The sequence below is a fragment of the Melospiza georgiana genome, chromosome 5 (genome assembly GCF_028018845.1).
Source record: "Melospiza georgiana isolate bMelGeo1 chromosome 5, bMelGeo1.pri, whole genome shotgun sequence".
Lineage (NCBI taxonomy): Eukaryota > Metazoa > Chordata > Aves > Passeriformes > Passerellidae > Melospiza > Melospiza georgiana.
The window spans coordinates 4,120,776-4,146,474 of NC_080434.1; the positions used below are offsets into that span (position 1 = coordinate 4,120,776).

The window sequence follows — 25,699 nt, forward strand, 5'->3', positions numbered from 1 at the left end:
CATCCCTGCAGAGAGCTCTAAAGAAACCACTCTCTGAAATTATTTTATACATCACATAAACTTCTTTTCTGGACTTTCTTTAAGCACAATAATTGGGATATACACTTTTTTACTGAAAAACACAACTCATTTCACAGCTACTCAACAACCATATTCCTGGTGAGGTAAGGAGTGTTATTAATCATGTATTATTTTACAACCCAGGGCACTGGTCAGCAGGAGCTGCCTCAGCAGCCTAATAAGCCAAGTGTCTGTGAGGGCACACCTGATACACTGAAAGCTGAGAGATGCAAAGCACTCTGCATGGGCATCCTGCATCTGAGAGAGCTAAACACAGTCACAAGTCCTGCACAGCTCCCTATCCTCCACTTCAGTTAACCAGGTAGCATGCCTGATCATTGGAATACAGCAGAGATTGCCCCCTTAGCCCTAGAAGTCTCTTGCCAAAACCATCCCTGGAGGAGGGTTGGGAATGTATTTTGGTGTAAGATACCCATGTTGCTCTCCTTTAGCCAAACTTCTTCCCTGAAAAGACATGAAGGAGCAGGAGCTTGTTGTTGGAAAATGAAGCAGCAGAGGAGGTTTAAGGAAAGGAGGTGCCTTTGAGATTTTTTTCCTTCTTACTTTAGACACAGTAACCTCAAACCTGAAGGAGGGTACTAGCAGAATATTCTTACCTCCAAGAGGCTTCCAGGTGAAGACAGAGAAAGCATGAAAATAAACAACTTGTTCATTAGGATATCAAAAGAGGAAGCTGCCAGAACCTCAAACTCCTCTATAAATCGACAATCTGAGAGTACTTCCTATAAGACACTAAAAATGAATCTAAAATTAAAATCTTCCCTTGAAACTTTCGCTTTTCCTTAATTTCCTACAACTAGAGTTTAGTGGTTGGAAGCAATGGAGAAGGAACAGAGTACTTTCTCCACTCCAGACTTTGCTGTAGGCTAGATCAGAGAGGATGGGAAATGTTCTTCCCCTCCCAAGCACTGAGATGGGACAAGTTCTCCCCCTCATGCAGCAAGTAGCATAAAGGGGAGGAAACTACAGTGCTAGGGCTAGGTCTTCAGCTCAGTAGCAGTTTGAACATGTTCATCTCAATCTTTTTTCCCTGAAAGCTATTTTTAAACTTATATGTAGCTTCTCCTTTCTTTGATACTTAATTAGTTCCAATTAAAATAGACTACCTTTATGTAGTACACATTGAAGTGTGAATGGTGCTTATTAAAATATAGTAAATAATAAAAAGATTGCACTTACACTGAAATATATGTGAATATCTCCTTAAGACTTCCAAAGGGATTTGGGTAATGAATCACAAACATTCCCCTCAGCATTAGATCTTATGAGTCAGAAAGATAGTCATCATTAATCACTTCTCGAGCATTTTTAACAAGGTGGCTCCTGCTTGCTGCATGTTTTCATTCACATCAGTCATTTACATAGCATAAAAGGTGTGCCTAGCACTTTAGAGACAATTAGCACAAAAATATTTGCTTTGTAGTATTTACAGCTATAGTAAGATCATACAAAACAAGAAAGGATTCCCTCTGCAAATGAAAGAACAGGAATTGTGACTATGGCAAAGTAGCAAGCTTTTGCCATGGTGTGGGATATGCCTGCATTCCTGTTTTTTCCATATTATTCTTACTACTCACAATTTTAAGTAGGAATGTATTTACACAATTCCCTTAAGACTTCAACATTATTGTAACCATAAATATTTTATGTAAAATATTTTATGTCATCCCCTTTCTCAAAAGGAGAAAAACCACTGTTAGACTGTTTTGGGGGTGGGTGAAGGCACCCGATTCTCCACCAAATACTTACACTACTTGCATCAACATGTCTTTCAAGAAGAAGTAACAGAGGTGCCAGCATTGCTGAGTGATTACTTAAGAGAAAAAAATATCTGGAAAAGAAATACATTTTCCACTCTAAAAAAAAAAAACCCTAAAACAAAAGAGAAAGATAAGATACCTATTCCATGACTGCCACTTAGTTGAGTACATTAAGCAAAGAATAAGGAAGGTTTAATTTGTTCTTCCCTGCACAGTTTGTCAGTCATCTTCTCATCCCCATCTATACATTGGAAAAACCCTCATAATACAGCTACCTCTGCACTCCATGGAAAAACAGCATATCCTCACATATGTTTTTTCAGGACTTCACTCATGCTTTCCTTCAAGTATCCCAGCTGTTCTTTTGGACCTCAGTGCCACAGACGGACGTATCAGTCCACAAGTGAGATCAGAGTTACAAAAAAACTGTGAAATCAATGCAGTTAGGGACAGTTTCACAAGTACTCTGTCACAAGCAGTTTATTAGAACTTCACTTTGACAATAAATAAGGTATTTCCCAAGCAATCAAAATGTAATTATTTAGAAAGTTAAACAACGCAAATTTTCACAATGCATTTTTTTATATATACATATTTTACTGTACTTTACACACCAGTTCATCCAGAGCTGTACAACAGTAGGATGTTTATTTTTTAAATTCACACAGCAGGAGCATATCAAGATATGTTTTTAATCTGGAAACTGTGTGTAGAAGTAACCCCAAACCACACCAGCTCCAGGTTGGATAATCCAACTGGTATGACTGAATCTCTGTTCTTTAAACTAGCTGCTGAATTCAAAATTGGATGTATGGCTTACCTAGGAGAAATAGTGCCTTTTGAGAGTTATGGTTTTAAAGGACTAGTAAGCTGCTCAATTGCAACAGTAAGATGCAGCCATCTGTAATTTACAGTGCTACTGCACAACCTGCTCTGTCTTCAACACAAGTGGCACAGGACAAACTTCTGTAAAAAATGGTAATTTTTTTTAATAGTAAATACAAATTTTGCACTTTGCACTGTTAACTGTGAAAACATCTTTCAGGTTTGGTCAAATGAATTAGCATTTCTTAAATATTCAAGACATTTAATATGCCTCAATAACACTTTTCAGAGTTTGACATTCAAAATTAACTTCAAAAGAATGCTCCCGTTAAATAAAGCACCAAGATTTCCCCATGTGTTTATTCCCTAATGAAAGTCTATGAAACACTAGCTTTTTTTTAAACATTAGTTCTGCTAAGAGTTGTAATTTCAAAATAAAATTGAATTTTTATGGTTTGATCAAAGTGAGCTTTACATATTCTGTGCAACATCCCATTTCTTTAGGTGCAGAGGTACAGGTCTCAAAGTTATGCAGCTGCAATCGAGTTGTCATCTGCTTGGCGACCCTGAGGCTTTAAGAAAATAAAGACAGAGAATTTAAATAAACTAAGACAAAACAAGCCACCCAAACAACCTTCCCTCAAAAATCCAAACCCAACCAAAAAACCCACACCCAGGCAAAAAAGATAGACTACTAGGAAACTAAGTCTGCAACACACTGTGTTGTCAATGTAGCTCTACATTGTAGCATCAAGCTTATCCTACTCCTAAAGGTTTCCAACAGTGGCACAAACACACAGGACATCCAAATGAAATTTCAGTTTGGCCCCTGGAGGCCTCAGCTCCTTAACTGCCCTGGTAAATGCCTCCTTCACACACATGTGCACAGCTTGGACAAGGCCTGGCTGATCAGAGCTCGAAGCATTACTGCAGTACAGAAAGCTGATAAATATTAATGTGTAAAACAGGAATTAGACTGACAGTTTCTTGGAGAAATTTTAAGCGACATCACTAGAGATAGAAGACAGCAAGGAAGAAGTTCTAAAGAAGAAAAGGCATCCTTACAATAAGGTTTTCTAATGTTCTTACAACTCCAAAGCAAAAGCAAAGAATTCTGAAGCTTGAGAGTCCACAGGAGTTTTATGAACACCACGCTTTTGAGAAAAAAATGCCTCTTCTATTTTCTTAGGAGGACACCCTGACTACCAGTCTTGAAGAGCCAGTGACTGTCAGCACACTCAAAAAGTAAGTTCTGCCTATCTCTTTCGATTAAAACAAAATTTAAATAACACCAGGCCAATTTCCTAGGAACATGATTGCATATTTTTGAATAAGTACATCTCAAATAATATAAACAAGTATTTGGGCTCCTTGCTTGTTAAGAGTCTGAATAAAAAGTGAACAAATATTCTGGAGACAGCAGCAGTGGAATGAGAAAGCACTGTTTTGGGCAAATGGATTTAAATGATTCTTAAAAAGTAAAAAGATCTGTTTTTCATGGTATGATTGAACTGTTTTCAGAGTTATACCACCTATGAAAAAAAATTCTAGACTGATTCACTGACAGAATGTGCTTCTAGAAGTTATTTATGGATGTGTGGGATGCTACAGTGTCTCTGAACTTAGTCATATGAGTTGCTCAAACACTTTTTTCAGAAGTGCTATGAATCATGGTATTAAAAGTATTTGGTTACTTAGCTTGCTCTACTGTGCTCAAAATAGAGGCAATTTTAAAACTCCTTTTACAGAGTCAGACATGGAACAGAACATCAGGGACATGTCAAGCACATTCAGCTCATTCACCTAGTGGTAACCAAACACATACTGCACTGAAACAGACTTCCTAAAGATTTTGGCTGACAACACCAATGCACAACACAAGATTTTTCAAAGCAAGTGACCCTGTTACAAGCTGGACATTTTAGCCTGCTTAGAGACACTCAGCTTTGAACACAGCTGGGGTGACTGTCCCAAGAATGTGAGCAGCCCCAAGGGGAGCCTTGAAACACAAGTGACTCCTCCCAGCCTTACCTTTACAAAAATGTGTGTTGGTATGAACCTCCTGAGCAGCTGGTTGGTGAAGTTGGGGAAGCGCAGCAGGTTAACGTGCAGAGAGGGTAACTGCTGATAGCCAGCCATCAGGGGATAGAAGTTATACAGCATCTCCTGCTGGGAGCCAGGGAGGATCCGGAGACGGATCTTAACAAAAGAAGAAAAGAAAGCCACAACCACAGGTAAGTCTGTGTTCAAAAGCTCTGCCTATTTTCTATTTATGCACTGGTTACCTTCTGAAGCTGGAAAGAATGCAACTAATTTCCAATTCTAGTGGAAGTATTGCTTCTATACCAAAACAACATGTTACCTGTGAATGACATGACAAACAGCTCCTAGACAGGCTTCCATCTAGCCCAAAATTGAATCTGCGTTCATATATTCTTCCAGACAGAATTTACCTTACTTTAAACATCTAAAAACCAATGAGTTTATCCTCTCTGTACATCAGTGTAAGTCTAATGTACTCTTCACTACCAGCAGGATCAGTGGATGTGACAATTCTGTACCTGTTTAAGGCCAGAGAACATGAAGGCATCACTGGGTTCCACAGACACCTCCACATCCTGGACTAAATTGGTTTTATTTTGCAGGTGATACCTCACAGGTAAGGACTCTCGGACTCGACCAAACGATGGCAGATCTTTGGAGAGAAAGTAAGTTATCTCAAACAAAACACATCTTCAAGTTCCACTCAAAAAAAAAAAAAAGTCTATTGCAAAAAGCAGTGAAAGATCAAGGAAAAAGGATACAAGCACTAGGCAGCTAAAGTCCTTCTGACGAGATTTTTTAGAAACAGATTAAACAACAGAACACACCTTTATTATAGTTTTTCAGTACTATGTTTCAACATCTAGTTACAAACCTCCCAGCTGCTAACACTGCCCAAGAATACTAACTAGGAAGTTCGCTTCCATTGCTGCTGACTATTTTCAGCTTACCAAAATCTAATCAGATACTGTCAGGCAGCTCCTTCAAAGTGTAACAGGATAGGAGGATAGTGGAAGAATCTCAGTACAAATGAAACCAAGCTCAGGAAAGCATTGAAATGATGTGTGTTTGGTGGGCATTTCAACCTCCCTCTGTTCTTGTGCAGGTGAAGTGCTACAAAAGAAACATTTCACCTGCCAACAAGCATCTCCAGCCCTCCAGTCTGTTTCTTCCTGGGATGCACCCAGAACGTGGGTGGATGGAACAACTGTTGCCATAGGCATCTAGAGAAACCTACTGGGAAGGCAGCATCAGCAGAGCAAACTCCAGTCTCTGGGCTGCCACAAAACACACATTGAGTATTATGTCAGCTCCACTGACAGCTTTTAGGAGAACACATTTGTGCAACTACCAACCTCCTCTTCCCCTCAAGGGGAAAGAAGAGCAAGCCTTGAGGGAATATCTTTCTCTAGCTCCATAATATTCAGTACCACTTTTCTGTATTTTGCTACAGTAAATTTTACAGCTCTGGGTGCTGTAAAAATTTTGTCAGTCTTTGAAATTCTAATTAGGACATGTATGTTGCCAAATCAATATTACCTGCATTAACATGGAGGGGAATGCTCTCTACAATCACATGTGGCAGAGTGATGACTGTGTTAACAACAGGGACACTTTCCACAGGTGAACTTCTGCAGGAAAAAGTCAAATGCAGACCATGTTGAACATTACACTACATAAACTATCAAGTAAGTATACAAATTAAGTAGTAATTAGTAGGTCCAAAGTCTAAACAGTGCTTGTTACAGGAAAATACAGAACTTTTTTGTTAATGTTTTGCACTCCTCCTCATTCCCAAAAAAACCCAAACCCAACATCTTACTATCATTCCTAAAACCAAACCAGCTTACTTCTCTCCTTATCAAGGCCAAGAGATGCTTACCTCTTCCAGGAAATTATATAACATCCAGTTGCCACTCCACTAACATTAGTAACTGGAGGACATCGAAGGCAAAAGCACTCACTGGCACTCTCACCTGTCTGTAAAACAACTATCAGCAAGATTTTGTTTAAAATCAAAGCATAATAACAGCCTAAGCCACCAAGCCTAGAAATGCAATATGACACAAACACAAGCATTCAGCCAGAAAGGCCTTTCAAGTGCTTTTCAAAGTATACCTATATAATGTATAAATCCAACAGATTGGGAAGTATTCTAATACACGAAAGGGTAACATACACAAATACATGTCACTTTACTTCATGAACAGCATTTTAATATCTTTAATGTACACACAGAATGAATCATTGCAAATTTAGAGTTCATAAACACACACAAAAAGCAAAATAATGTCAATTCAAATTCTACACTTCTACAGCAGATTCCAAGACATCAGCATAAGATGCCTCTAATGCTTGAAAATTAAAATTAACATGGACACATCCCCTCTACCTCTGAAATGGATGAGGGCAGGGGAATAGAAGGAATACAAGAAACATCTACAGGCTTTTCAGTGAAACTGAATTCTCACTTTTCTTCTTTTCTTTGTTTGTCCACTCAAATAAACTAAAAAAAAAAGAGTGCCTTTACATGTAGAGAGTGATTTTAAAAAAGTAATAAGAAAATAGGTTTTGGTCTTTCAAAATTTATCATTAATATTTTAAAAAACCCCATCAACCAAAAGATGGACAGCTGAACAGTTGATACCTACATGGTTCCCATGTCCTGGCACTTAGCTCTTTCTGAGCATCAGCCAGAAGCCATGAAGCACAAAGTGCCAGAGCTGAAGATGAAATATCATAGTTTGAAGAGTAAAGGATCTGGGAAATAATTGCTTTTTGACAGGCAATCCTTGAATCAACAGATCAAGTAGAGCCTTGCAAGTCCTTCATTACATGAGTGGACAGCTGTCCCACATGGCAGCCACCCAGAACAGCTCATTGCATCCACAGTTTGACAGAAGACATAATTCACATCTGTGATGCCACAAATGCAAAGAAGGTGTTTCGTTGGAAGATGCTGGATCAGCTCTACTTTTAAGTACTCCAATTATTTAACTTCAAAGCTAACACCCTGCAGTTTTAATGGCTGACATCATCAAGATAACTTTTTAAAATGCAAATAATAAGTTACTAAACTGTGGTAATATTAAAAAAAAGTTGGCTACTACCAGTTGTTCTTTATAACCTACCCTTTCTAGCTTCACATTTTTCAGTTTTGTGATAGTAATCATGGACTTGGATCACTGGCCTTTGGATCCTGCCTCTATCATATGGTAAAGTGCATTCCAGAAAGTATATATGGCCCAGAAACACTGGAAATATTGAGTATCTTTTGATATGGATATCTAAGAAGTTGCATTTCAGAAGTATTTCAGGTGCTTCCCCTCATGTCTAGTATAATCAGATTTTTTTTACCATCCATCATCCAACTCTATTTAGTTTACCTAGTGAAGCAGAACTAAATTCTAAAGCATGCTGCTGTCCAAGTTGTATTCTGGCAAGCAACTAGAGTACTAAGCATCTTTCTTCCACTTCCAATTCAATAAACAAACATTATTTAAAGTGTCCCCCTTTATCACTCCCAATTTATGCAAAAAGTATCCTCCTGACAGAGAACATACTCTAAGGAAACTTACCATTCTCCACATAAGATTCCAGTTGATCTACTGGGGTCATGGAAGCTGACAGCTGCAACTTGCTTGTTACAATAGTGAGAGGCCAAGGAGAGGCACTCAGGATGTCTGTCATCAGCAGAAATGGTATATCTGCAAATACTCTGTCCAAGTGCTCCAGCTGTAGAGACACACACACAAGCTCTGACTATTTCTAACTAAACAGGGTGTGACTCCAAAGTGCTGTGATTCCAAAACATGAACAACTTTTCAAACACATACCTTTGTGGAGACAAATTTGACAGCAACATCAAAAGGAAATACTGTGTCTATGGTTACAGTTTCATCCTTTAGAAGCAACACAAGAGATGGGAAGAATAGAAGAAAAAAGTTATAGTCAACTTAAGGCCTGGCTATTGATGTCAAAGATTATATTAATATAAAGTTACTTTTAATTGTTATTTTAATCAGTCCTCCCCAAGGAAGAATGTATCTTTAAAGATATTTATGAACAAACATAGAAAACTTTTCCTCTGCTAATCGCTACAGAACTGCTCATGCTAAAAAGGGCCACCATACTGCTGACTTAGCATTTATTCTATCTCCTGGAAAGGTTTCTAAGATACTCAATTACAGCTTTTAGAATATTTCTTGTATTTCACAAATTTATCTGTATAAAATGCAAACAGTGCATCTTTAAAACCTACCCGGTGACACCTGCAGAGGATTTCTTTTCCCTCAACAACAGTGTTGATTAAGTAAGAAATATAAAACAGAAACATTCTTGCACCAACTGTTCCACAACGGATGTATATTGGTTTTTCCAGCTGCAAAATAAAGGAGACTGTGTGAGCTATAGCTAAACTACATTAATTAGGGTTAGAGCTGTCCAAAAGTTGTTAATTATCTGACTTAATTATCTGCCCTGACTAGTCCAACAGGGCAACAGTAGAATGGGCATTATTTTGACCAAAATGTATCTCCTAGAATGCACAATCTGGATCAGGCAGCAAATGTTTTTAACCAGACCAGCACAACTCCAGTTGCTTCACTGGATTTGTTCCAGATGCTTGTCTGTTACTTAAGAATACAAAAAAAAACCATAACTGTGTAGTACATGACATAACCAACTTCTAACTAACTAGTCACAACTTCAGTTTAGTGCATATTTGGTCCTCTACCATCTTGAACACACTTGCTGCCTATTATCTACTGTCCATTAAGCAGTACATTTCATTAGCAGTTGAAGTTAGCCTCCTTATTTCTTATCTCCCAGCTGTATCATCAAACCCAGAACATACCTTATTCTCCAATTTAGTCCAAAAGATGATCTCATTAAAAGAATACTAAACTACATCTAAACAGTAGGCAAAATATGCCATAAGCATTTCATTTATTGGTTCAGATACAGAAAGTAAACTGAAGTCTGTCTAAGGGAATCTTTTATCAGGTAGTCCCTATTTTCTTGAGTGTGATAGAGAAGTAAGGTTTTAAGCCCTGACCTTTTCCCCTGGTTGCAAGTCTCCTACAGGGATATCAGGAAGCAGTGCAGGAAAAGAGTCATCACATGCATCTGTTCCATGAAGAGTCACCTGAGTTTTCTGAGTCAGGTTAGCATCTTGCCCTAGGATTAAAAACAGTCTTCATATCCACACAGGCTTACATCACTAAAGCATGAAAACAATAACTAAAAAAAAAAAAAAATCTCTACAAGCAATGCATAAGGAATTAACACGGTTTATTTTGTCAAGAGAATCTTTCAAAAGTACCAGCAGAAGATTGATTTGACAACACCTCAAAATTTTCCAAGTTTTGGAAGCATTTGTACCCTTGCAAGTTTATTGTTACATCTCTTTGGGCTAGGAAAAAAAAAATCTCAAAAATCAGAAATTATATCCAGATATTGCCTACCATCTATGTAATACAACAGGATTATGTGATCCAAGTTTTTCTTGATATTCTATAATGAAGTAGAAAGGAAGTTTTACTTTTCTGTGATTCTTTTGTTTTCAAGAATGTGGTTTCATGATTTCACATATTTTAAAAATGTTTCTTTCAAGTCAGTGTTGAAAGTACATAAAAAGAAATGTATAGATGTTAAATGACACCATTCTTCAGTCAGAGCTTAACTAGAATAATGGCATTACTGCAATTACATGGCATAATTTTCAAAGCAAAACAAGCCACATCTTGCCAAAGAGTTACTACTGTGGAAAATACATCACCTTCCCTATAAGTGAAATGTCAGATTTCAATTGTTCTTTTAATGCAATCAGCAAACCCACACTGACCTTGCATATCCCATGTTAAAGAGATTAGATCAAGCAAGGAAAAAAAAACCTAAGAACAATAAAGACCATCTATTAAACAGTGCTTTAGGAGCCAAGCCCAAACATCCAATTAAACAAGTTTCAAGAATACTCCAGTGACTTTAATGAACCATACAACTCTACAGAAAACTCTATTTCAGAATACACAGAATGTATGGCATCCTATATTCTAGTGACTGAAAAAAAATACTTTTGTCTTTCAGGAGAATTGCTACAAAGATGAATACTGAGTATAACATTTGGGCTTCACACACTGAAAACTGTCAGAAATATCTACATAGAGACAGCTAGGACTCAGACATAAAATATATGCATTTTTTTCCTTTGCTTTCTAAGAAATACTGCTTCAGTGCTCTATTGTTCCCCAAATTTCAAGTGGTTTAAAAACCAAACCATGTTGTCCAGGGCAGGGAAAACAAAAAAAACAGGGTGGGTGTGAGAGAAAACCCACAAAGTCTATACTTAGAAAACATTTATCTAGCACTGTCTAGTGCTTTCAGCTCAGCAAGGAAAATATCTCTGTCTGGGAAAAAGAAAACTTTAGTTACAAGCAAATAGAATAAAAAGTCAGAAAAGAATATAAAAACTTCCATGTTTTCTTTCAAACTTCTAAAGATTTATATTCTGAAAATACCTATGTAATCACCACAGACAAGCAGTGGTTAAAATAATCAGAACTGAATGAGTCTGTTAGCTGCTGCTCTTACCAGTGGTATTTCATCATTCCCAACTTTCACTTTGTTTTGGCTTTTAATTACTGCAAAAAAACAGTTTACTGTATTTCTCTGCACTGCATCCACAAAAAGGAGTCAATTATGAGACTGTTGAATCAAAAGAAAATAACCCCAAATACCTGGCTTTAAACCTGCTGTAAGCTTGACATCTTTGGCCACTGTCTCCTCATGTGACTGGACTGTCACAATCAAACAATACATTTCATTAGTCAGGGCAGGAGGTTCATGACGGAGCTGAACGGAAATGTTTGGCACTCTAGAAATAATCCTGTAAGAGAAAAGACTCAGTTATTGTATCTTTCTTAAATAACTTGCTTTTAAGCCTAGTTTAAAGGAGGCTAAAACACCCTATTGTATAAAAGTTCCCACAACTGATGGCCTATTAAATGAAGAGATGTGAGACTCCTGAAAAACAACATGATGGGAACAACTCAATAAAAAAAGACCAGTCTGGAACCCCAGTTACTCACATCGTGCTGGCCTGAATGGTCAAAGTGTCCCAGTGCACCTCATTGTCTGGAAGCTTAGGTCTTCTCTTGAAGGACCGTGCTGCCTGCAGTGCTTCCTGAGAGGAGGAAGCATCTCCCCCTCCTCCTCGCCAGTTCAGAACCACACAGCGGCCAGATTCACTTCCCAGGATCAAATCCACAGATGTGATCTGACAGACACAAATTTAAACACCTATTGGTGAGTCTTCTGATCACTTGCTGTAGGAATGTAGTTTTCCAACACAGACAGACATCATAAATACATGTACCATCAGAAAGCTTCTGACAGCTTGGAGACTGAGGACCTCCCCACCCCAGGATTTCATTTAATGAGACAGCAGTGGAAAAAGGATCTGTTCAGGTGCAAGCAGTGTAATAGGTTGTAACTTCCTACCCTCCCATAGTACTATACCACCACTCACTTTAAGTACTACTCATATTTTTAAAAAATGGTAAAATTTTCTTCAGTTTTTCTGGCTTTCTTAATGTTTTGTCATTGTCAATAGTTTCACTCAATTTGATACTCAGTTTCAAGAATTCAGACATTCAGAACTGCAGTGACTTTTTAACTGGTGCTAGAACAGGGGTGCACTGTAGATTGAGTTCATTGTATGTAACAGTAAGAAGGGTACAAAACAAAAGAACAAACCTCAATCTTCTTTCCTACATCTTCAGTTTTTGCAACAAATTTAAAAGAGAACTTTCTTGTTTTGCCAGGCACTAAGCACATTGTTCCTTGGGATGACTGTTCTAGAATATCACTTTTCTGATAGGCTTCTTCTACAACACAGTATTGGTTGTAATCCTACAATGGAGAAGTGGGGAAAAAAGTTGATACATTCATTCAGAAGGCATCTTTAGAGAGTAATGGCAATGTAGCAAATATTAAAGCTCTGTGTCACTGGATCAAACTGTATGGGTTTTTCTAACTTTTCACAATATCAAAGTTAAACTAGCTAGTAATTACACTGCAATTCTTTGACACAAGATATCCATTATATTAATATATCTTAATGAATCAGAAGAAATAAGAGATTAAAACGATCCTTATGAAACTTTAGCAAGCTTCATAAAAAACCCTAGATTTGACAGATGAACTAACCAGTCTTATTCCATATATCAATGTATCAAAAGCAACAGATAATGTATTAAAAACCCAGACATCTTTCAGCTTAAGTATTAACATAATTTTAGGCAAAACCAATTTTTTTTTTAATGCTTAAAATAAAATGTTATTCCATTCTTATTATCAGTTTCTATCACTAAGTCAGATATAGTTAGAACATAGGTACCTGATTATTGAAACTGATGCAGAGCTTAGAAAACCTGATAGGATGAGGACAATCAGCTCTCAGGTACACATCAAACTGCACAGGAACATCAACATGAAAACTAGGAGCAAGAAATTTTGCTTTGCACTGTACTGGAATTAAAAAAGAAAATAAAAAGGAAAAGCAAAAAGAAACAAGAAGTAGATGTTAAACAAACCACAACATTAAATTCCAGAAGCACACTCCTGACATGAGTGTGGCAAGAATTGTTCTGTGTACACTCTTACAACTCTGTTTTGCAAGGACAAATCTGGCAACTAACACTGCCACAGAAAGGCATTTTTCAGCACTTGGCCAAAACCTTTGCACAGGAGAGGAGATGCAGATGTCCAGAAAAAAACAGACAGTCCTGTACATTTGGATGTCATGCATGCTCCCTTTTCAATGGCAAGTATTACTCTGCACACACTCTGCCCTCTTTCCTCAGAATCCTACTTCACAGGACACCTGAATATCAGAAGTCTTTCAAAAAACAGGGAATTCTTTAGTAATCCATATCAGGGATAAGAGACCACCAACTTCTCTCATTATTTATCTTGTTGATTTAGACAAGGAACAGAGCAAGGCTGGAACACTGTTGTTAGTTTTAATATATCCTTAATATTTTCATCCTAATTAGTTACTTTCAAAGTATAATCCAAATTTATGATCTAGTGTAAATCTGCTTTCTTACTTACCAAATGGTATAAAATCTTGGACTTCTATTGTAAAAATGTTACTGCCTGCCAAGGAAACACGGTCAGCCCACAATTTCTGTGATGCTTTCACAGCAGCAGCATCACAATCGGGTTCAGGATCAGGGCTTTCATTCTGTATGCAGGCAAAGGATTACAAAGAACAACAAAAGAAGGTTACCAGACACTGACCACTCCTAGCATTATTTGAAAGGGGAATAGGAGTTCTGCCACTTACCATCAGAACTTTTATGAGATTTTTTTCTATTCGGGATTTCTGATCTTCTTTAAGAGTAGATGCTAATAAAGAGAACAAAACGAAGATTACAAGACAGAAGCAAGGGTCTCTACTTTTCTCTTAACTTAACAGTAAATATTACACTCAGATTGCATCATTCAAACAACACATTCCAGGGGAAAAAAAATTCTAACATTCGTCTACCATAACAAAGGACATTCCCATTTTAAATGTTTCCTCTTACTTTCACTGGAACCAAGTAAAATATCTTTCTATTAGATAAGCATTTTGCAATTTATTGGAACAAAGCCTCAGAAGAATAATGCTTATGTCTCCTTGTTTATGTTTAAAAACAGAAGAAAGCATAGACAAGTCTGGAACTCCAAAGAGGCCAGCTCAGATAATATTGGAAAAACCAACTACAGTGGGTGACAGGAAGAAACAAGGACTACTTAAAATAAGCATTCTTTTCTTGAAGAAATGTAGTTTTGCATCATTTTCTATTCTTCAATACAAAGCAGCATAGCCTGGCTAGCTCTAAGAAGACTCAAAGCCATTTTTCCCACACCTGCACTAATAGTGGTATTAGCAATTTAGGGCCCCAAAGGATTATTTCTGCATTGTCAAGGAGTAGGCATTACAGAGACCAGTGCTTGCATTTTTACTGTGGATCCACCCTATGTCACATTTTTCCCCTAAAACATCCCACATACATACTTCATCAGCAGAGTTCTAGAAGGAGTTTTGGAGAAGCATATTTGGGATATTAAAGTCCAGAAAAATTGTGTTAGGTTTGTTACTAGGAAAAAATGTTTTTCTCTTTTAGCTGTACTACTGTTCTTTGCCATCCCAAAGCTCAGGAAGTTCCTGTTACATTATTTGAACAGTCTCAAATGAAGCTCTGCATCTCAGATATCCTAACACAGTCTATTTGAATGCAATGAATTTTATAATAGAAGAAAGACAACTCAACTCCCAGTGTAGCACAGAAAGTAGTGAAAATCCAGCACAAGTACACAGTTATTTTGTAGTCAAATAATTTGAAGTACTGTAAGCACTGTGTCTGACAATGATTTGTCACATTTCAAAATATTCAAAGAAGAATACCTCTGCCCAGTAGCTCTAAAGAGTATGTGATATAATCTTTCAGCTGGGCCATCAGATATGAACATTTGAGTGCTGTTGTCAGTATGGAGGTGAGCAGGGTCCACCATCCTTCGCTGCGATAATCACACATAACATAATCCAACAGCCTGCAACACAACAAGGTTGAGAGGACACAAGTTATGCTCACCAACACTTTTTAGAAGCATGCATTTTTTGGTATCATTAATACAAAATTCATTTTCACTAATACAAATGCTAGATTAAAGCCTACTGTTTATACAAGGCAATGATTTATCAAAACCAGCATGAAGCTATGATAAAGAAACATTTATTCCCTGAATTTTCTATTTCTAGATAGAAATATTTTCACAAGACAACTCATCTGTCCTCACACAAAGAACTAGCAAAACAGCAACTCGACAGAATTGCTTTAGTCCAAGAGAAGAAGAAATTTAATGTTCCTTAAGCCAAGATGTTTCTTTTCTTTCCTATTCCCCTTCAAGGGTGCAAAGGTCCACAACATATGCATCAATCTTTATCAGGCAAAACCACACACCTTAATATGTTCCTAGTACTGACCACTGTTGGCTGTTACTAGCTAAGCAGTAATTTTTTAAACTCTTCTCAACTATTCAAGACAAGAATTTCTGCCAACTTCAGAAAAATCTACCTAACAAACAAAAAATGCTTGTTCATAGAACAATCAGACTTGACACAAATTGATCTGCTTATCCTAGCCCATCTTCTCTTCCATGTAAACTCCAGTTACCTACTAACAAGCAAATACATCTCTCCTACTTCAAACAAGAGAGACAGACAGCACTCAATCAGTGAGTAAGAAATAGATAATTTGCCCAATATGGCAAATTCCCACAAGAGCTCAGAGCAGGAAGTTTTTATGCTGTAATAACTGACTCATCTGTTTTGGTTTCTTTAATATAAGTGGGGTTCATAGACTCAATAGGTTGTCCTTCAATCACAACCAGATACAAGGAGCATGTCATACAAGCTTCCAACATTATTCCATAGCAATAAAACATGGGGTCTTAGTGAGAAGGCAGCACATAAAAGAAGCAATCATGAATGATACTCACTTCAAAGCTTTGGCATAATCTTTAGCATAGTAATATTCTTCTCCCATTTGAACCACTGGAAAAAAAAAAATCCAGATCACTACTGAAAACCTTTGCAAAATTAAATTTTAAAATTGCATCTGATTATCTATACTTACTCAAATGACTTTTCATTCTTGGACATTTGTACTTCTTGAATTGTGCGACAGCATTACTCAACAAAGTGATTATTAGCTCCTAGTGGATAAAATCATAACCAATATCATTATATATGCAAACATTAGAGTCATGTTAAAACAACAGATTTTTTTTTTTTTAATAAAACTTACTGAGTGAAGAACATTTTTCTCTTTTAGCTGTAGGGATAAAATCCCCATCTTCTCCTTTTCAGGATCGGAAAGATCAAAGCCTGCATAAGACAATGCAAAAATCCATGAAATCAGAATTCTGTCCAGACCCAAAGGGAACAATTTATACCATAAGCAATATCCAATGCAAGCTTCAACTCAAAACACCCTCACACATTCTATTACCTCACATGCAGCTATATCTCCCTCGAAGGAAAATTTTAGAACACAACTATCTTTCCCCATGCTTTTAAGAATCTACCAAAAATCAGCAAATTACAGTCAAACCACTTAGTCTTTATACTGCACATTTTAACATTTAAAGTGTGTATGTTAAGACAAATTAGTCCTTTTCTAATCTGATCTCAAATAAGGATTCAAGCTCCTATTTCCATAGCAGTAGAGAAACATACTCAGTATTCCTTGCCGCCATGGTCTTTGCCCATAGAAGTCAAGCACTCCAGTTTGTGTTTCCAGGGGATCTGGATTGGGATATGGCACAGAGGGCTGGAAATTGAAATACAGCAATTAAAAGGGTTCCTGTTTTGTCTTCTGCCAGATAAGTGTTAGAAAAATATTAAAACAATACCCCCCCATATCCTAGTACCAATGCTCTTGTTCCTCTGCTTCCTGTAAGTCACCAGACACAGTACATGTGTAAATATACCGGAAAAACAAAGTCAGTTCTCAAGTATCCAGAGATGCAAAAATATATTTTAAAAAGTTTTTTAAAACATGTCAGAATTATTTGTAAATAAATAAATACTGATGTATTTGTCCTGGGGCAACTTTTTCCATACAATATAAATACATGTAATGTTAACAAGCATCACAAAGACACATATCTTTTCCTAGGATTTCATTTACAGATATTACAGATTGTTCCACTTCCATTTAAGACTACATTAGGGATTTCACTATGTGGTTAATTACAAAGCATTTTCTCCCTCCCAACTTACATCATGGTTACATAGCATACTTGCTAGTTGTTTCCGTTCCTGTGCATAGTAGGCTGCCTGCTGGTAATAGAAACCTGGATTCTGAGTTTGAATTGCTGTCAATCCCAGCTTAATTGCTTCATCAAACAAGTCACCAAAGGCCTGAAACCTGTTAAAAAAACCCAAAACGTTCATAACCAAGATTGTGTATAGAACAGCAATATGAACTAAAAAGTACCCTACAAATAAAAGTTCTGGTTACTCAAGACACATCTAAGTTCTATGGCTGCATTTGTTCATACTCTGTTCATTCAAAGAGAAAAGCAGTCAATGATTAATGCAAAACAGAACAACAGTGTATTTTATGTTCTTGTGCATCTCTTAGAGAACTAAGACTTGGTATCTTGTCTAGACAAGTAAACCTTTTGAAGTTCACTGTTTGTCTAAAACACTACTAAGCAAAAACATACTGTTTAGACATCCAGGCAGCATGCTCAAAAGCCAGTTCTGCACTTCCTATTTTTTTCTTGCATAGGTCAATATGCTTCCTGAACTGTGCAATTGCATCCAGTGGAGTGTTATGTTGAAAACAGAGGCGGCAGATCTAGGTAAAGATAAAAGTGAAATGAAAAACCACTGTTAGGCTGCTAAGGAATAGCACTCAACCCCACCAGTCCCCCAACTAATTCTACATATTTCTGAAGAGCAAAAATTGCATAAAAAAAAAGGAAGTTTATGGTTTACAGGTGTAAACCATAATGTACTACACCTGAAACCATGTGGTTCTCTATTTCATCTAATACTATTTATCATCCCCTTCTTGCCCAAGACATCAACAGAAGAGTGCATAACTCACTGCTAAATATAACAGGGAACTTCAGAGCCTCTAGAAAAATCATTATTTAGAAGCCTGCAGTTCACAAATGGAATTTGATGGAATACAACTCCAAGATTCTTGTAAGTGGTGGGATAGTTCTGCTTTACCTAAAAGTTCTCAAAATACCATGAAAGTATGGAGTGGTTCTTAGAGAATTACTTTCTTCCCCAAACAAGCAGTAACTGAACTAAACTGGCCTAAGCTTTGCAAGAAGACAAAAATATTCAAGGAACAAGCAGCCCTGGTGTTCATTCTCCCTGCTCAGAGTGAGAGTTAGAGCCTATTCTTTCAGAAGACTGCATCTCAAATGAACCTAAATCCTTCAAAATAATCCCAAACTTCAGCTAAGAATCTTTATTTGTGTGGAATTCAGAAGTCTCTGCAAGTCTGAGCATAACTGGTGTTCCAATGATAACTTTCTAATCCATCTCTGTAAAAGCAATATAAAACTGAACTTTACAACTTTTCCCCATTGAAGGTGCATCAACTTTTTTCTTTTAAGTAACAGTTGTCAAACACTAGAAGTACAGTTATTACCTTGTAATTTATAAATCCTGCCATGGTCTTGATTTCCAGCATGTTTGTTTCATGAGCCCTCAATTCATGCACAAGATTATATGCAGTTCTGTAATTCCTAAGCAGGAATAATTAGAGTTAAATCACACATGATAATAAAGTTCTAGATCAGGACTGCCAACAGTGAAAAACAGCCTTCCAACCAGAGCATTCTTCCCAGTGAAGAACTTGCCCCTTACATACATGTTTAAATAATTTTGCATTCAGGAAAATATTTGTCAGTTTATGGCTTAGCAGCAATTTGGGGTAGAGAGGGTAGGGGAAGGTAACATGAGTCTTACTTGAGAGCATTCTGTGTATCCTGCTTCAGCTCACTGAAGAAGGCTATTTTGAACTGGTGTCTAACAAACAAAAGCTGCAAAACACAAGCAGTGTACATCATTCACAAACATCCAAACAGACCTTGTTACCTACAGAGAGATACAAGTGGTAACTTCAGAAGTTTACATAATACAGCACTTGACTTGAAACAAGTGACTGTGCAACTGTTTCCTAATAGCCCTGCCTATAGCTCACCATGACCCAGCAGTCATCTTTCAACAGATTTCATCTATTCAAAGCCTGTTGCCCTGGCACAAGGGAGAAGCTTTGGAACACCCCAAAATCTCTATGCCAACAGAGCTGATTGTGGTTTGGAGCTCACCACTTGGATTCCAGCTTCCAAGAGAGCAGAGCTGGTAATCACAACAGAACACAATGTGTCTGAGTAGATTTGAAAAGCAAAAGTTAAAAACTGAAATCAAGTGCAATTCTGAGTACAAAATATCTAAGGGAAACACATCCCACAACTTAAGATGCTACACTCAAATATGCTAAACCACGTAGATAAATGAGAAGTTTTTCTTTTTTTTATCTGAGAACTTAATTTTGCCCTGCAGCTCTTCTAAGGAAGATGTGAGAAAGACAAATGTAAGAAGAAAACCAATCAAAATAAAAGTTTACATTGCAGAAAATAGAACCAAATTTACTTACTATACTGAGAGGACATCTCTAAATGGAAGGGAAGAATAAAAACATTTAAATAACAAACACTTATTTTCATGTTTTAACATGCAAAATAGATTGCACAGTATTTCACAAATAGGGTAATGTTACCTGGTGAGTGGTTTTGTTCAAGAACTCCTTATGAGATTTAACTCTTCTTATTTCTGTATAATAGTAAGTCTGTGCATGCTCATAGAAAGCATTTTCCAACCTGCAACAAAGTTGCTCATAAGTGTCACAAAGTTTCTCCCCCAAAGAAATTCTTAAGTTCTTCAAAATAAGTTACTTTTAATCATGTTTATTTTAGCGTTGGCAAAGGACCTTGTGGTATTACTAAACTCCTCTGAGTTACCACACAGGATAACAGTCTGCAGACAAAAATCTTTCACAAAAAGGGTAGTAATAAGCAGAACAAGTAAGTTGAGAGCTTTATATACTAACTTCTCATACAACAAACACCAGTATTTAATTTAAGATAGTCTCAGGATAAGCTGTTCTGATTTTGCAAGGTAATAGAAAGATGAGAGATGCCCTTAAGTCAAAACAAGAAAACCCTGCTGAGGCTCACAGAATACATCTGAAGTGCATCTGTTTGCTGGACTGTGGGGGAAGGAGTGGAAAGGAAAAAACAGCAGTAAATAAAATTTTGAGGGTACAGACTAGGTCTCATCATTCTGCCCAAACATCAACAGCTACCTCGGTTGCAGAGGTAACAGTGAAACCTGTCAGCAAGAGAAATAGCCCACGGCAACTCACAGGGGGAGAGGACAAAGGACAAGCACACCAAATGCAACATGAGAGGAGAACCTAAGGAGCATATATTGTAAGGAGTAAAATCAACTAGAAAAAGATCAAAATCTAGGAGAGGAATACATGCAAAAGCACTGGCACATGCAGGAAATAAAGGCTGAAGTACCAGTTCTGTTACTATAATCTCAATTTAGCATTGGAAAAAATACGAAAAGCTAGAAGTAATGGTTACTTTGTTTTGATCAATTCCAGGGCAGTTTGTGAGCAGACTGGATACAGTAGCAGCATTAATTTATGTTGAGTATTATACTGTTTATATATAAATATGAGGGTGAGAGCAAAGTTAACCTCAGACTGTGACCTGTCTTCTCCCTGAGAATACACAGGAAAATTAGAACTAATTATTGTAAAACATGATTTCGTTAGTTTGAGCCCTTCTTTTTAGAGCTACACAAAAGTGTTTACCTTTCTTCAATCTGCTTTTGAAAGGCCTTCCTAAATTATTTGAAGTTGCAGTCCATGTAAATATCAAAACAGAAGGCACAAGAAATGTAGAAAATGACAAAGACATAATATTTGCAACCAGATAGATGCCATTTTACATAAAGAGAAGGAGAAAACTACATGGCCAGGGAGCGAAAGTGAGGGAAAAACCAAAATCCTGTTAAGAGATAAATCTAAAAACATATTTGTATGGAAAATCATTTCAAACCAGCAGGGCCAAAACCACTGTAGAAGTAGAAAAGGCCACTTGGGATATCTACAAATATTTCTTTAAAAGCAACATCTCTGGCTGTCATTACTCAACCTCACATAGAAATGAAATTGTGCAGAATTCATCAGAATAACCTGAAGAATTCCAGCAAACAGGTAAAACGTTCACTGCTGGTCTACAATCAGTGCCAATAGCATTCACCTCAACCTATGATTTCTCAAATTCTCCATCAGAATCATGGAATTGTTTAGATTGGAAAAGACCTTTAAGATCATCAAATGTAACTGTCAACCTGTTACCAAGCCACACCACTAAGCCCATCCTACTGTCCCAAAGCACAGTACACATGCCTTTTTAATACACCTTCAATGGTGACTTAATCTCTTCCCTAGGCATCTTATTCCAATGCTTGATAACCCCTTTGGATATTAGGAAAAATTTCTTCACCAATCTAAACCTCCCTTGAAGCAACTTAAGTGATTTCTTCTCATCCTACAGCTTGAAGGAAAGCCCTGGGGAAGAGACCAACCTGTCCACTATAGCTTCCTTTCAGGGAGTTGTAGAGAGCAAAAAGGTCTTCCCCAAGCCTGCTTTCCTCCAGGCTACAGACCCCCAGTTCCCTCAGCTGCTCCTCAGAAGGCTTTTGCTCCTGACCTTCACCAGCTCTGTTGCCCTTCATCGGACACACTCTGGCACCTCAATGTCTTTCTTGCACTGAGGAGCCCAGAACTGGACACTGCATGGATTTCCATCCACTATCTCCACTAGCACAGAATGAAGGCCCTCACTAGCACACCAACAGTCCAACACTGGCATGCTGACCCCAGGCCTATTTCCAGTGAAACTGGTTTTATCCCTTTCCCACTTTAAGTCTGGTTTAAAGCCCCCTCAGTAAGCTCTGCTAACTCTTGTGTGCAGATCTCTCTTCCCCTGTGAGACAAGTGTTCACCATCTGCTGCCAGCAGGCCAGGTGCCCTGTAAGCCATCCCACATTCTGCAAACAGGGCAAGACAGGGGTTTTACAACACTTACCTTATAATATAGCCAACAAGATGATCAGTGTGGGGAAGCACAAAGAGGGATTTTCCAGAAAGGTCACAAGCATTACACAAAGCTGCAGCCCTCTCTGATGCAATAACATCTTCCCCTAGAGAAGTCAAGGAAAGCACAAGTAAGAGGTACATGGTGCTGCAATGTCAAACCAGTTCTAAAAGCTTAAAGGTCAGGTTATGAACCTTAGGTAGACCAAAAGGTCTAAACAGTTCTGAAAATCCTAATAAAGATAAAACCAAGAGCACATTCTTTCTTATTTCTTTCAGAGTACTATGTGCTTCATCCAGCAGAACACATGCAGAAACTTTCTAGCGGTTTTTAGCAAAAAATTACGAGTCTGATGTAAGTTTTTCATCTCTCACAGAATTAAATATCCCATGTCTTGAGAAATACAATGGCATCCTGGAAAGACAAACACATACAGCCGGTAGAGCAAAAAACAAAACATGGTTTGCCAGACACTAGAAAGCACACAGTAGCTCTACAGAAACGTGAACTTAAAGTGCATCACATTTCACAGTTCCATGTGGCTCCAAGATTTTATTGATTAAAACCAAGTTAAGACAAAAGACCTCAGTAGGTACCAAATACCCTTCCCCTCTAGGTTCTCAATGCTTTTACTGCTTTTCCTGATCCCAAGCAATGCTTAAAATGCAACTTGCTTACAAGAAGGCAGGTTAGATGTATTACCATATAAGCCATCTCTGATACTGTGTATCGAAAAATGTATTTGAACTTAAGAGGAAGAAGTTAGGGATAAAAGTATCAAATGTTTAGGGTCAACTGTCCTGAATGCTCTTTTTATCTTACACCTTGCTGCAGTCACGGTGCATTTAATGAATGTAGATGACATCAGATGAAGAACCACAGATTATGTGACAAACCAAAGTCAGCCCAGTCCACTGGGCCTTCTGAAAAATGAGAACTCCACAACTGTGCACAGAGTTTTCAAGTACCTGGAGGCAACGGTGTTTTTTTCTGAATCAAAACCACAGCAACTTTGGTATTTCTTCCCTGTAAACTTTGCCTAAAATAAAGACAACATAGCACAGTGTCAAGGTTTCACTTCTTATTTCTGAATAAACAGGAAAAAAAATCAGTCTAGATGGAAGCACTGGAAGAATGCCACAAACATGAAAAAGCCAAACAACACAATACACTCCATCATTCAAAAAATGCTGTCTTCCTTCTTTTGGGACGGAATTATGTTGAGTTGAGCAAGAAAAATTTCAGGGGCTGTTTTTACTGAAGTAAAATAAGTAATGGTTTTTAAAAAAAAACCATTAAAAAGTTCTTTATTTTGAGTTGTATATTAAAAAGCAAAGTTCAAGTTCCCCTTAATTTATGTTTAAGAAAAAAATGTGTGTGTTCTAGAATGCAAACAGATTCTGCAATTCACACTTACATTAGTTTGCAGTACATAATGAAGCAAGTGAAAAAAATCTACCTGACAATTTCAACTCGAGTAGCACACTCCAACTGTTTTTCCTTCCACTGTGGCTCATCCCAGTCCAGTTCATAGAACACCACCACAAGAGCTGGAACCAAATTCAGGTGTTTGTTCATCCAACCAGTCTTCAGGATTCCTTTTGGAATATACCACTCATAGGATGTCCTCTGAAAATATTGAGAATATTGAAGCAAGCCACAAAACCCCTTTTCAAACATTTATAGCAGGAGAAAGGGCATATCCTCAACATTCCTGCCACTTAATATGTTTGTCATCTTGCCTTTAACATCGTTCCCCTCAAGCTTTTGCTTTCTATTAAGCCATATTGCTCAGTAGCTCAGGCATCAGGGCCTGGTGCCTGAGATATTAGCAGCAAAGAACAACAGATTCCAGGGAGGCTGGAGAAGAGGGTCAAGTTTAGGAGCAAGTCTCACACACTGCCATGTATGAGAATATAGGCTAGTATGAAATACTAGGCTCAGTTGAAAACAGAGCTCTCAAAACAGTGCAAGGACACACCAGTTTAGAGGCCTTGTCTTTACCAGCATCATGGAATTATGTAGTTTTATAACAGTTAAACTCATTGACGTTGCAAAGCAGAAAGAATAGCAGAGATATTCCTTCTGCTGTGTTTCACTCAGTTAAAGTGAAATGTTTAGTAAAAAAAAGCTTTAGAGGTTAGGTTAGGGTTTTTTTCAGAATACATTAAGTGTCTAGTTTCTCCAGAGTTAAATTTCGGGTTTCATCAAAGCTCAAACTTTACAAAGCACCTTAATGCTATGTACAGGAGCAGCAAGTACTTTAAAAAAGTACTTTTAAAACCATACGGGCTTTCTGTGCTTCTGGCTCATGAGCTAAGGCACCCCTGGGCTTCCTATGCACCCACAGCGATCCATCACAACGCCCTCGGCTTCCCCTTCGCCCTCACAATTCCCTGCCTTGGAGCTCCCACTCCAGCCTCGGGGGCAGAGGCAGCCGAGGGCCGGCGGAGCGCGGTGCCAGCCCAGGCGGAGCGGAGCACGGCCCTTCCCCGCCGGGAGCCGCCGAGTCCCGCACCGCCGCTCCCGGAGCCCGCCGGGGCAGCGGGCCGGCACGGAGCCCGCGCCGCTCGCTACCTTCGTCCGGCACTTGGGGTACTCGTGGTCGCCGGGCAGCACTTTGAAGGAGATGGGGACGCGGTCGGCTCTGCGGTTGGCGCAGAAGGCGTCCCACACGGCGCGGTGCACGGCGTTGTACACCACGTCCAGGCCGGTGAGCGTGACGAACGCCATGGGCCGGCAGCACAGCTCCACCGGGAAGTCCCAGTGAGACGGAGGGGTCATCCTGCGCCCGGGACGGCGGCCTGCGAGGCAGCGGAACGGCGGCGGGAGGGCGGCCCAGGCCGGCCACAAGAGCGCCCCGCTGTCCCGGGCCCGCGCTCCCCGTAGCGCCGCTCACTGCGGCGGGATGGAGCCGGGAAGCGCCGGGAAGCGCCAGCTGGGAGCGGCCGCGGGTCACGGGAGGCGGCGCGGGCGGGCCGCCGCCTCAGGAAGCGAGCGCCGGGCGGCGTCGGAAGGGCAGCGCGAGCGGCCAATCGGCGCCTCCGCTGCGCCCCTCGGACCAGTGAGGGGCGCCCGCGCGGGGACGTCACCGCGAAGGGGCCAGTGAGCGGAAGGAGGAAGAGCGGGGGGACGCGCGGCCGGCCAATGGCAGGGCAGGGGGCGGTGCCCGCGGCCGCCCCGCGCTGCCCTCGGGGAAGGCGCGTCCGTGCGAGTCCGGCGGGGCCGCGCCA

General features: G+C 38.9%; 1 protein-coding gene across 1 annotated transcript; it reads right to left on the minus strand.

The window, feature by feature from the left end:
• Nucleotides 1–2,303: 2,303 nt before the first annotated feature.
• On the minus strand, nt 2,304–25,356 carry TRAPPC11 (trafficking protein particle complex subunit 11). The gene is made up of 29 exons (XM_058024935.1): nt 25,044–25,356; nt 23,926–24,095; nt 23,435–23,505; nt 22,458–22,572; nt 20,072–20,171; nt 19,258–19,331; nt 18,938–19,034; nt 17,994–18,127; nt 17,545–17,692; nt 16,999–17,092; nt 16,568–16,647; nt 16,397–16,475; nt 16,260–16,314; nt 15,166–15,311; nt 14,059–14,120; nt 13,824–13,956; nt 13,108–13,238; nt 12,465–12,620; nt 11,798–11,985; nt 11,447–11,595; nt 9,766–9,887; nt 8,971–9,090; nt 8,546–8,611; nt 8,288–8,444; nt 6,592–6,700; nt 6,249–6,340; nt 5,228–5,361; nt 4,698–4,865; nt 2,304–3,238 (listed from the first exon to the last, which is right to left on the minus strand). The coding sequence occupies exons 1-29, from the start codon at nt 25,248–25,250 to the stop codon at nt 3,194–3,196; spliced, it is 3,402 nt and encodes a 1,133-aa protein (XP_057880918.1). The 5' UTR covers nt 25,251–25,356; the 3' UTR covers nt 2,304–3,193.
• Between the last annotated feature and the right edge of the window lie 343 nt (nt 25,357–25,699).